The sequence below is a fragment of the Amia ocellicauda genome, chromosome 14 (assembly GCF_036373705.1).
Source record: "Amia ocellicauda isolate fAmiCal2 chromosome 14, fAmiCal2.hap1, whole genome shotgun sequence".
Taxonomy (NCBI): domain Eukaryota; kingdom Metazoa; phylum Chordata; class Actinopteri; order Amiiformes; family Amiidae; genus Amia; species Amia ocellicauda.
Genome location: NC_089863.1, coordinates 19818860 through 19830982, shown reverse-complemented (window position 1 = coordinate 19830982; position 12123 = coordinate 19818860). Strand labels below are relative to the sequence as shown.

The 12123-nt window shown below is 40.3% G+C and overlaps 1 protein-coding gene across 1 annotated transcript in view; it reads right to left on the bottom strand.

Annotated features, from left to right (window-relative positions):
* Positions 1 to 12123, bottom strand: part of LOC136767323 (zinc finger protein 665) — a 13782-nt gene extending 1659 nt beyond the window's left edge. Inside the window, exons 1-3 of the mRNA XM_066721093.1 lie at positions 11665 to 12123; positions 6924 to 8315; positions 362 to 649 (exon numbers count right to left, since the gene is read on the bottom strand). Of these exons, the coding sequence (XP_066577190.1) occupies positions 362 to 649; positions 6924 to 8315; positions 11665 to 11950 (1966 nt within the window). The 5' untranslated portion in view covers positions 11951 to 12123. The remainder of the gene's footprint in view (positions 1 to 361; positions 650 to 6923; positions 8316 to 11664) is intronic.

Below are 12123 nucleotides of genomic sequence, written 5' to 3'. Positions count from 1 at the left end.
AATGCTGTGAGGATGCTATTGCAAAATGCCATGAAAGGTACACTTTCCCCTTTGCCTTCACTAGATGCACATGATATCTATATACCACGAAAGATAAGATCAATGGGATACAATGTCTATTCCCTCTGCTACTCGATATATAAATTGTACCTGTCAATCCTGTATATTATGTAGCATTTATAATGTGTTTCTTCTTTCTTTAATGTATTGTCACAGCATCAATTAAAACTGTAGTCCAGAATTATAATAATACTAATAATACTAATAATACTAATAATACTAATAATAATAATAATAATAATTGTAGCTAGTGATTGCTCTATCCAATACCAAAAATAAATAAAAGTAGAAAGTTAGTTACCGTCCGCTGCTGCCCGGGTCTCTCCCTCTCTCCTCCCGGCTCCTCGGCTCTGCACAGGCGGCCCGTCCGCTCCGGAGCTCCAGTGACACACAGCCGCCTCCCCCGCCACCATGAGCTCCTGCAGCCTCCGCCTCAGCGCCTCGTTTTCTCTCTGTCTGCGGGTTATTTCCACCCGGGACTCCGACACCGTCTCTTCCACCGCCTTCCAGATCTCACACAGGGCGGCTCTCATCAGCTCGGCCAGCGCCGAGGACAGGCGGCCGCTCAGACACGGAGAGAGGGCCATTGTTGTTCAGTACAGTCGGAATAAGCTGCACAATAATACGAATAGAACCTGCATGTGTTCTAAACAGAACCCGTCTCATCAAGATTCGAGAGAACGAGGCTGCGGGTGATACTGCTGCCGTCTCAGCTCGTGGCTCCTGTGTTGTTGTTTCCTCGGGCTGAAGCTCAAGCCCCGCCTCCAACCCGAGCGCTGCTTCGGACCCGTTCGTGATGCGCAGATTTCCGCAGTTCTACGCAGAACTGCAGAGATACACGTTCTTTGAATGCTGCAGCGTGACGTCACTAAGCCCCACTCCAGAAATCCAGAATCTCCGTAGACAGGCGTAGGATACAATAGTTCCCGGCCATACAAAACTTCCCACCCCCCTTTGCTATGGAGTGAATTCACTGTCAAAATTAGCCAGCACAGAAATACAACCTGTACGTGCAAAACTATATTTACGGTTTTTATTTTACGCTTACAATTCAATTCTGCGCTCGTTCAATATCGTTTACATATTTGCAGTTTCGTTTACACATTTGCAGTTCTCGCTGCGCATGTGCAGTTCTTTTTGACAGTTTTCACACCGACTCAAAAACAAAGCGTAGATCAGGCATCGTAGATGATAATCGCACTATCGATCTCCATTCAATTACACATGGCTGACCACACGGCAGCAGAGGGACAGTCTAAAAAAGTGGTTTAATGACAAGACTGACACTTTCCAAACTGTTACACACAGAATGGATGTTTAAAGTGTCGTGTTAAGCCCGTAATTGCGTTTAATGTTGAACTCACGTAGTTTACTGTACTTATTTATATTCAGACGTTATAATTAACAAGACTGACACCAACCAGGCTGATAGACAAAATATGTAATGTTCAAATTTATATTCAAAGCAAAAGTATCTTGTTAAGCCTTGTAGCCAAGTGTGAATTGTGCTTCATATTGAAAGCTTATATGTGGTTATTGTACTTAAGTTAAGCACTTAGATCCTAGCTTTACTAACAACAAGACCCCCACCTACCAGGCCTGTACAAATGAAGTTTAAAACACAGTCAATATCAACTTCACGCCAGTCTTGTCATTTATTAAATGTGGATATCAATTGTTAAGTTTTAAGTACAGTAAACCACATTAAGCACAATGCAGCTTGGCTACATTAAAATAACGCAGGGGTATCAACAGGTGGCCGGCGGGCCAAATCCGGAACGCCAGACGCTTTTGACTGGACCATGAGAATAATTTTAATTAACTTTTTATTATTATTATTATTATTATGTAATGTTACAGAGGTTTGTTGCACTCAGTGCTTGTTATAGTGTGGAGCAATTACTGTATGTCCTATATAGAGCTGGTGTTCGGTTAGTTAGTCAGTGAGTTGATTGCGCGCAGATTCCCTGTTCGGGCGTCTCTGCTCACTCTGGACTGGGGCAAGAGCGGCACTTTGTACTCCTCAAAAATCAATTACAATGATTATTGCGGGGGTTGTGACGTCACAAACATCTAATCAAGAAACACCTTCCACACTCCCTGCAGTAATTGACTTAATACAGTAGTGGCTGATTTTTTTTTACTGAGAGCATGGCTACATTCTATGATTGATAATCGGTGTTCAGTAAAGTTCGACCTCCTTACTGATAATATAACTACAGTACTACTTAGATTTACAATCTTAATTTATAAATACTACAATATCTTAATAAATGTTTTCAAATAGGTTTAAGAAAATGAAAATCAGTTCAAGCGGTACAGTACTTCTAGAATAAAAAAATATTTATTTTATTTTACAAGTTTATGTGTTTATTTATGTATGTGAAGTAAAGTTGTTATAACCTATAGGCTTACAGTTATATATAGTATTTTAATATGTTAGAGTAGGATATATAGAAGATCAACCACAACTTCAGACTTAATCAGGGCCATTTCTAGCCTTTTGGGGCCCCAATGCAGGATTTGATTTGGGGGGGCCCCCTTCACTTTTTTTTCCTGATCCCATTTTTTTTTTTTTTTTTACAATGACGTATGTTTAGTGGTTTACTTTTTGCCCCAGGCTCAGTCATAGTCAGCAGCACCCCATCATGTGTAGTCTGAGGCCTGTCAGTCAACAAAGGTCCTGATTGATATTTATTACACACTTTGCAGGTTTAAGTAAGTCTATCTAGACCAGCAGTTCTCAAACTTTATCAAAATGAGCCTGCCTGAGCAATGACAAAAAATTACTGTGCCTCCTTACTAAAACAATACAACAATATGTTGCAAAATCATGAATACAAAAGTAGGGATTTGATCAATACAGTATGAGTTGCAGAAGTAGGCTTTATATTTTGAGATCAAAAATGGAAACAGCTAAACTAAAAATGTACAACCATTTAAGATACATGACACAAACCAATTAAAGATTAATTCCATATAATATTCATTATTCCTACCTTATCAGTGGGAGGGTTATATATTTGTTTCCTCAATGCCCAAAGTAATGGGATTCAGGGTTACAATTTAGACACATAAGTCATCTTCCAAAGAAAGCCGGGGGGTATTTTTGTTTGAATTGCAATTAATACTGAGAAGCCGCTCCATGAAAACGTGAGTTTTAAATACATTTTGTCATATTTTCGATTTTTGCGTCTTGCCGCAACCTCCGCCCTCACTTCGGCTTGTATTGGACGCTTTTCTCCATTTCTCACAAAATGATAAATTTCTCACAGGTTCTCTCAAAGCATGCTGCTGAATTTACATATATATATACACATATATAATAGTGTATAATAATATTTAGGAGCACCTTTCAAGGCACCCCAGGACACTGTACAATAACATCACTGTTGCTTTGGAACAGAACATTAAGGAAAATTATTTTAGAATATAATACGTTTAATATATATTTTTTAATTTTCTACACTTTCATTTGAACTGTAACTAGCTTGAGCGTTCCTTGACACACTCCTGCACTCCCCTTGGAGGGCGCACCGCACAGTTTAACCTATTCCAGGCTACAATTGCTAAATCCCATTTGCTGATTTTAACTTACTAGCTAATTAGCTAACTTGATAATTGATGCTGTGGAACTAGGTTGCAGTGTTATAGCATACATTTTCGCTAAGGCAGAAAAAAAAAAGAAAAAGAACAAACCTCTTGCAGATCCTATTCAAGGTAAAACTGGCTATAGATGCAAATACAGCCACCATGTTATAATAAAATGCTATTTGGTGGCAGGTAAGGTGAACTTGGACTGTCCAGTTAAGTAACGAGAGAAAAAACAGCTAGGTTTAGCTACACATAAATGTCATCATCATTGATTTAGTTAGTATGCAAGCAAGCTACTGTACAGCAATACAAATTAAGCATAATCAAATAACATTACAATACCTTTCTCTTGTGCTTGTTTTTCCTTCAGTTTTTTCTTATGGTTTTGTGCACCAGATTTGTGCGTTTTTGGTATTTTTTACGCCATCATAATTTGGTTGCATCGCAATCCTATTTTTTTTATTTTTCTACTACACCCAACGCATACCAAAACCAGATCGATGACAGGTTTCTAGAGCATAACTTATGTTTGATTCCATGATCAAACATAAAATCCAATCTGAAAACTGATCACTGTGATCAATTACAGAAAATAATTGAAATATATATTGCATGTATTAATTATTAGATTTTGATAGGGGGCCCCTAGTGGCTGAGGGCCCAAAGTGGCCGCTTATGTCACTTATGTAACTCCTAATAAAAGCCAATAGAAGATAAAGTACAGGTTAAATTTAAATAAGGGGCAAAGCAAACTGGATCAGATTTTTAGTTTTTCCCTTATTGAAATTTTACAAACCATTGTGAAGCCACACAACCCTCCTTTGTATTCCATATAGAAAGAAAAAAAACATTAAAAAAATAAAATGTTCAAATGCTAAATTAAATGTTATCCCTTCCTTTTTCTATTACTCAGCCTCCACCCCAGCATCAGTACATACCTACAACCATTTATAGACAGTGACAAACAACCAGACAGACCAACAGACAGAAATATCATAATATATTCATGTAGGAAGAAAGAAGTCAAAGAAAAAAGAACAATGGAATAAAGTGAAGTATTGAGTGTTGTGTGTACGTGTGTGTGCATGAAGCATCATTTATAAAGTTAGATTTTAAAAATATATTTTTTAAATGTAGTATAGTCTCCAAGTAGACATGGATGGAGAGAGTGGGATGCTTCAGCCAAAAAAAAGATGATGTTTTGTTTATGACTTCTTCCCTAAAGAGTTGGTGGGCAGAGCCAATAGGCGTGGAAGTGTGAGCCCGTATCAGATTCAATAAAGTCCTTTCTAAACATATTGTGCTCGGTTATATCTATTCTGTGAACTACTTTGTGTTGTATCAGTTGTGCTTTGGTGTTATTAGTCATTGTAAAGGTGTTTATATTTACAGATACCAAACTTATGTTCCAAATCAGTAATGGTGATGATCTCTTTGGAGTTTACTTTTCTGTAATGTGGTAAACTTAATCCAAGTCTTTTTATTTTTCCAGTTAAATTTTGTAATTATTGAATCTATTGTTTGGAACCAACTGGTTGTAAGTTGTACTGGAACCATGGTGAAAAGGAAGTTCGTTTTGTGCAGAATGGACATCTTAATTGTTGCAATTCTAGGAAACAGGGCGGCATTTAGAACTCACGCTCCAAAGGGTTAAGCAGACTTTGCACTTAAAATCTTCCTGTCTTTTCCCTCCTCTGACACTCTCATATCTCTTCCTGTTTGTCTGCTATCACCGCCTGGATGCACTCGCACCACCTCAAGCTCAACCTCTCCAATTCTGATTTCCTCTTCCCCCCCCCCTTCCTCACCTTCTAATCTCTCCATCTCAATCCCCTTGGATCTACGACACTCTCTCTCTCTTCTTCCACTAAAAACCTACTTGTCACCCTCGATCCTGCGCTCTCCTACACCCAGCACATCACCGCGCTGACACGCACCTGCAGACTCTTCCTGAGCAACATTCGCTGGATCCGTCCGTTCCTCACCGACTACTCGACTATAGCTGCTCGTCCAATGACTGGTCCTCTCCCGTCTGGACTACTGCAACTCCCTCCTGGCCGGCCTGCCTGCATCCACTACCCGCCGCTCCACCTCATCCAGAACTCTGCGGCTCGTCTGGTGTCTCTCTGCCCCGATTCACACGCTACTCCACTGCTCTGCTCCCTCCACTGGCTCCCGATACCGGCACGCATTCAGTTCAAGACTTTGACCCTCACCTACCGTTGTCTCGACCACACTGCACCAAGATACCTTCAGACACTCATCTCTCCATACATCCCCTCCAGACCACTGCGCTCCTCCAGTGCCAGAAGACTAACTCTGCCTCCTCTCCACTCTCCTTCCTGCAGAGCCGCTCCTTCTCATCCCTGAACCCTAAGAGGTCCCTGACCTCCTTCCGGAGAGTACTCAAGACACATCTTTTCAGACATGACTTATAGTTTAGTCATTTACTCTCCTGTAAGATTTTACTTGTACTTCTTGCTTTTGCATTACTAGTACTGATAGTTTATTTTGATTTCCCTTATGCTCCCTTTCTCTCGGACCTTGACTGTGACTTAACATCTTGTCTGCACTTATCAGCTTTTACATTCTAAGATGTAAGACCTTATATGTTGTTTACTGTACATCTCATATACACTTGTGTAAATTAGAATTTGTAAAATGTATTATGCCTTGAACTGCACTGTATTATTGCACTTTGTATTGCGCTTATACTTTGTAAGTAACTTTGTACTTTTGCCAAGGGCATCTGCTAAGAAATAAATAATAAAATAAGTATTGACTTATACAATGCACTTAAATTCTCCAGGCTTTTGTAAGTTTAATATAAAAAAAGCAAATAGTTACTGAGAAGTTGGTTACTACAAAAACCAGTAGGACAGTGTTAAGACTTTTAAATAATGTGCTTGTAAAGAGTATGATTTTCTTTTTCTTAGGAAACAACACCCCCCTCTTTTAATTGTTTGATATTCTTTTATTTACCATGTTCTAGTTTGCTATTGCAGGACTGTCTGAAATAAATTACCAATATATTGTTAACATATTTAACAGACAGAAGGCACAACAAGTTATGAATAGGGAAAAGCAGTTTAGTTGGCTTAGAATGAACTCGAACCCGGAAAGAGTCAACTCTAAATGGTGTCCTTTTATTTACTTTTTATTTTATTTGCAGTTTCCAGTCCAGCTACTTGTGAGGCCAGTAACATGTGCAGGAGCACTCCTGGGTCCCACTTGCTGAGGTGCCTAGGCTGGAATCCTGCTTGCTTAACTTTTGTTTGATCCTTCTGCTGTGTGAACCCTCTGGTGAGATTTCAAACTTCTTGCATGACTGAAACTCTTCCCACACTGGGAGCAGCAGTACGGTTTCTCTCCTGTGTGAATACGCTGGTGATATTTAAGGCTTCTTGAATGACTGAAGCTCTTCCCACACTGTGAGCAGCAATATGGTTTCTCCCCTGTGTGAACCCTTTGGTGTGTTTTAAGGTTTCCTAAATGATTGAAGCCCTTCCCACACTGGGAGCAACAGTACAGCTGCTCTCCTGTGTGAAGCCGCTGGTGAGTTTTAAGGTTTCCTGGATTAGTAAAGCTCTTCCCACACTGGGAGCAGGAGTACGGTTTCTCTCCTGTGTGCCTGTACTGGTGATTTTTTAAGTTTGACACTTTATTGAAGGTCTTCCCACACTGGGAGCAGCAGTATGGTTTCTCTCCCGTGTGAACCCGTTGGTGAGTTTTAAGGTTTCCTGCCAGAGTGAAGCTCCTCCCACACTGGGAGCAGCAGAAAGGTCTCTCTCCTGTGTGAATGCGCTGATGAGATTTAAAGTTTCCTGCATGAGCAAAACCCTTCCCACACTGAGAGCAGCAGTATGGTTGCTCTCCTGTGTGAACCCGCTGGTGATTTTTAAGGCTTCCAGCACTGTTAAAGCCCTTCCCACACTGGGAGCAGCAGAAAGGTTTCTCTCCTGTGTGAACACGCTGGTGAATTTTAAAGTTTGTAAAGTTACTGAAAGTCTTCCCACACTGGCTGCAGTAATGACTGCCCTGATCTTTCCCAGTTTGTTGTGAGGGGGGAGTGCAGGAGCTGGAGGGTCTGGGACGCAGCTCTCTGTGCTGTGATGATGGACTAGCACCCCTCACTGCAGTGTCACTCACCTCACTGAGCTCCTCCTTCACTGCAGCAGACTGAGGGTCACAAAGTCCTTCTGTTGGGAGCGTAAGTTCACATCCACCATCACTCCCTCCACTGAGCCCCTGCCTCACGTTAAGGGATTCCGTTTCACACAGTCCCTCGACAGGGAGCTCAGGTTCCAGTTTACAGAGGCCTCCTGTAATATTCTCCAGTCCCTGATTCATAAGACTAGGAATGCCTAATTCAAATTCACAGACCTCTATTTTAATGTGATCAGACGCCACACTGGGTTCACACTGTGTACTGGTAGAGTGAAGCCCAGCACCAGCTGCAGTGGGTCCACACCCAGACTCCAGTCCCCTGAGCTCCTCCTCACTCTGTCTGCTCCTGTGCTGCTCAGTCAGGCCCTGTTTGTCTTCAGTATCTATGGGCTGTGTGTCCTGCCTCAGACTGGAGCTCCACTCCTGCTCACAGTGCTGCTGCTCAATGGGAGCCCTTTCCCCAGAGTCAGGGAGAGCGCTGGCTTCTACAGCATCTGGAGGAGAGACAAGACAGGAGAACAGCAGCTGTGAGGAAGGGTCATTAATACAGGTTAGAATAGCATCCAGGCAGTTCCACTTACATGTATTTATTATGCTTCCCAATGGTGCATGTTTAAAATATACTTCAAATTCAAATAAACAATGTGATACTTAGTATACTTTAAATTTAAACCTGTAGTGACACATCCAAATAATTGTAAACACTTGTTCAGGGGTGTTCAGGGGTTCTGGATTTTAGATTCTGTAATTCATGTTAACATTTCCTTGTCCAAACAGTTCCCCACAGCTTCAGTGATGTTGAGATCAGGGTTGAAGGAGCCATTCTAGTCATTCTGTAACATGTAGGCCTAGTTTATAACAATAGGTCTTGCACTACTAAGAATACCATGGCTGATGAGAATTAGTTTGTCACTACAATATCAATGTCATATAACTGTACAACACCACCTGAGGTACTGTCTGAATTTATCTCCTTAATTGCTGGTTTCAAACAAAGGCTCTATAAAAGTGTCAGTTGTTCATCTTCATTCTGTCTTTGATAAGATCGAAATATCTGACATTTCATTTGCCTCTCAAAAGCACCTTTGAGCATTTAGTCCATGTGCCAGGCCACTGGGTCAGTACCAAATTGGAGGGCAAATTTCTATGAATGTCATGTTGTTCATGACCTTTAAGAAAGTATGAATTGATGCGATAGCCTTCAATTCAGCAGCTTTAAGATTTAGTCAATATTTAATAAAATAGCCTTTTTGCCTTAGCATGGAAACGAGGCATGATAATTTCATGGCCTTAATGAGTAAAATGTACCTAAAATCACATTGTAATACTGTTTGAGAACTACCCAGATTAGATTTTGTTGTAAAACTGCTTGAACCGTCAGTATGAAGGGTCACTATTATTGCAGGGTCATTATTATTATTTTCAGTTTAATAAAAAGGCACCTTAGCACACAAAAATTACTAGTAGGTAGATTTAGATATGTTAGATTAAATTGATTTTGTTTTATTTTTGTATTCTATGTAAATTTCATGGCTTAAAAAGGGAATCCTGTGGGTAGCAATGCCTCATGGGAACTCAAGATGGTATCTCCCCTGCAAGGTTTGTGTTTTTTTGCTCTTTCCTTCTTAAATCAATGTGCATTGATTGATATCATTGATGTTGCAGGATAACACTGGATATCTGCCGACAACTGATTAATCTGCCACTAAACTATCCACTGTTTATGATGTGCTAATACAATCTGTGGAGATCAGAGATATGCTGTCACTTTAGAGAATTGTAGTCGTGGTATTTGTCCAAGCTTCTATGCAAAAGCTGTCAAGATAAGAGAGGAACTCAATGATATTTCACTATTTGCACCTTGTTTTCAGTAATTGGAGCAGAAGAGAAACACACGGAATAATAATCAGCACCGAGGCGACTGCGACTTTAAACCCTATTTAACCATCCCAATCAAACTCATTCAGCGTCTAAACACAGCACAGATACATTGTAAAAATAACACAAAAAACGCGAGATCACATGTAGACGAGCAGAAACGCAAATACAACTATACCAATATGCTAAGATAACAATTTGTATTGATTTTTATTGATGCATTAAGGGATTTACACCGATTCGCTATTTCAGACACTTTTACTGTATTGAATAAAATACAAGATAGAGTTACATGCATTCGTCACCGCGCACACAGTTCACATTTTCATTTATTTTGTGGCGTATTTTTACTGTTATTCTTGTTTAAAACACAATGACTAGAGGCTGGCCTATTGATTATGGATGCGGCTGTTTTGGGGGTATTAGCGGCGCAGTCACGGGCAGATCAATAAACTGTCAGACGATCTCAGGTGATGTTAATGGTTGGATGGGAAATTGTGCTTATTGATGAAGTCTGGGATGATGGTCCCAAATCACTGTTGCATTGTCCCTGTTGCCAGACACGCAGCAATGCTCCTATGGTCTGAAAGTTAAATACACAATAATAATAATAATAATACATTGTCAGCACTGCTGGCTTTTGAGCACAAAGCGCTTGACTAACAGCGTTACTGTGTATTTGATATTCTGAATGTTTTGTGTAATTCGCCCTGTTCTAAGAAAATTAATGTATCAATAAATTATGAATCATGCGCAAACCAACCCGCTTCCAGATTAGGCACCGTCTCCTTGCCGGTGGAAAAGCGTATCTGTGTGCTGCAGCCTTCACTTCATCCAGAGCAATTAGTCTAACTTGTGCCGACATTGTACATTCAGTATTTGTTAGCAACACAAACTATCTGCGACATTAGGTACTTCAACACATGACTCTGCGGATATTCCGTATCACAGCCCTGTTGTCTGCAGTCTTTTTCTTGCAAGCACGCCAGCTTGTCCTGCTAGAATATAAAATATAGGCCGACAATTATTGTAATACTCCAATAACTTTTGATTTGACGGACTTGAAGAATCTCAGTCGACTGAGGGGTTTCCGACTGATGATTCGACTCATCGACTTTCAGGGGCAGCGCTAGTTGCCTCTGCTACTTCTAACTGGAATGGTCTTTTTCAAAATATGAAATGGGAAAGATATTGAACACTAATTCTTACTGACCAACAAAACTTAAAATTCAGAATAATCCGTAGTGAATTCGTAAAAGTGAATTAATAAAAATAAAGCCTGATAAAGATATGCTCTTTCTGTAAGAATTATAAGTATTAATCTATTGTGAAACTGTACTTATTCCTACATTTTCTGGACTGACCTAACTGTATACACTTTAAAATAAATAAATTTAGATTCAAATGTAAAGATTATTCTTTTTGGCATTACATACTTTGATAAATAACGAGATATAGGACAAATCTTTTATTTCTGTTGGCCAAAGTTCACCTCCACAAATCTAAATTCTCTCTCCAAAAACACTTATATTTTTGAAGGATATAGCTTATTTTTATTTTATTATGCTTAGTACATTATCACAACATATAACTTGTTTGTAGATTTCAATATTTGTAACACTGCCACCTAATATATTTAAATTGCACCTGAAAACTGAAGTATCTTGTATGTATAACTTTTTATTACAATTATTTCTTGTAACAGTATCTATTAAAACGATTCTTGCAGAAGCGCAGAACGGAGTAGAACGCGTACATTCCAGGCATTTGTAGCAAAACAAATGAGCGTCAAGGTTTCCTCAGCATTGTAGAAATAACTGCATTATTTGTATATGTTTGATGATATGATTACATCTTAGTGGATGCCGTATTTGATCTACTGGATTTCTACGTTGTTTAACGATGCAAGTCAATCCATCAACCGATTGCTCTATCCAATACAAAATAAAGTAGAAAGTTAGTTACCGTCCGCTGCTGCCCGGGTCTCTCCCTCTCTCCTCCCGGCTCCTCGGCTCTGCACAGGCGGCCCGTCCGCTCCGGAGCTCCAGTGACACACAGCCGCCTCCCCCGCCACCATGAGCTCCTGCAGCCTCCGCCTCAGCGCCTCGTTTTCTCTCTGTCTGCGGGTTATTTCCACCCGGGACTCCGACACCGTCTCTTCCACCGCCTTCCAGATCTCACACAGGGCGGCTCTCATCAGCTCGGCCAGCGCCGAGGACAGGCGGCCGCTCAGAGCCGCGGACACCGACATCTTAGTCCAATGCAGACGCAGTAAAATTCCAAATAAGAATAATGAAAAATACAACGTTTATTCTAATCAGAAGACCCTTTTATGAAATATCAAGAAAACGAGGCTACGGTTAATATTTGTTCCTATTTAGCTAGTAGCTCATTCATTGTTGTTTCACTCTGCTTTGAAGACAA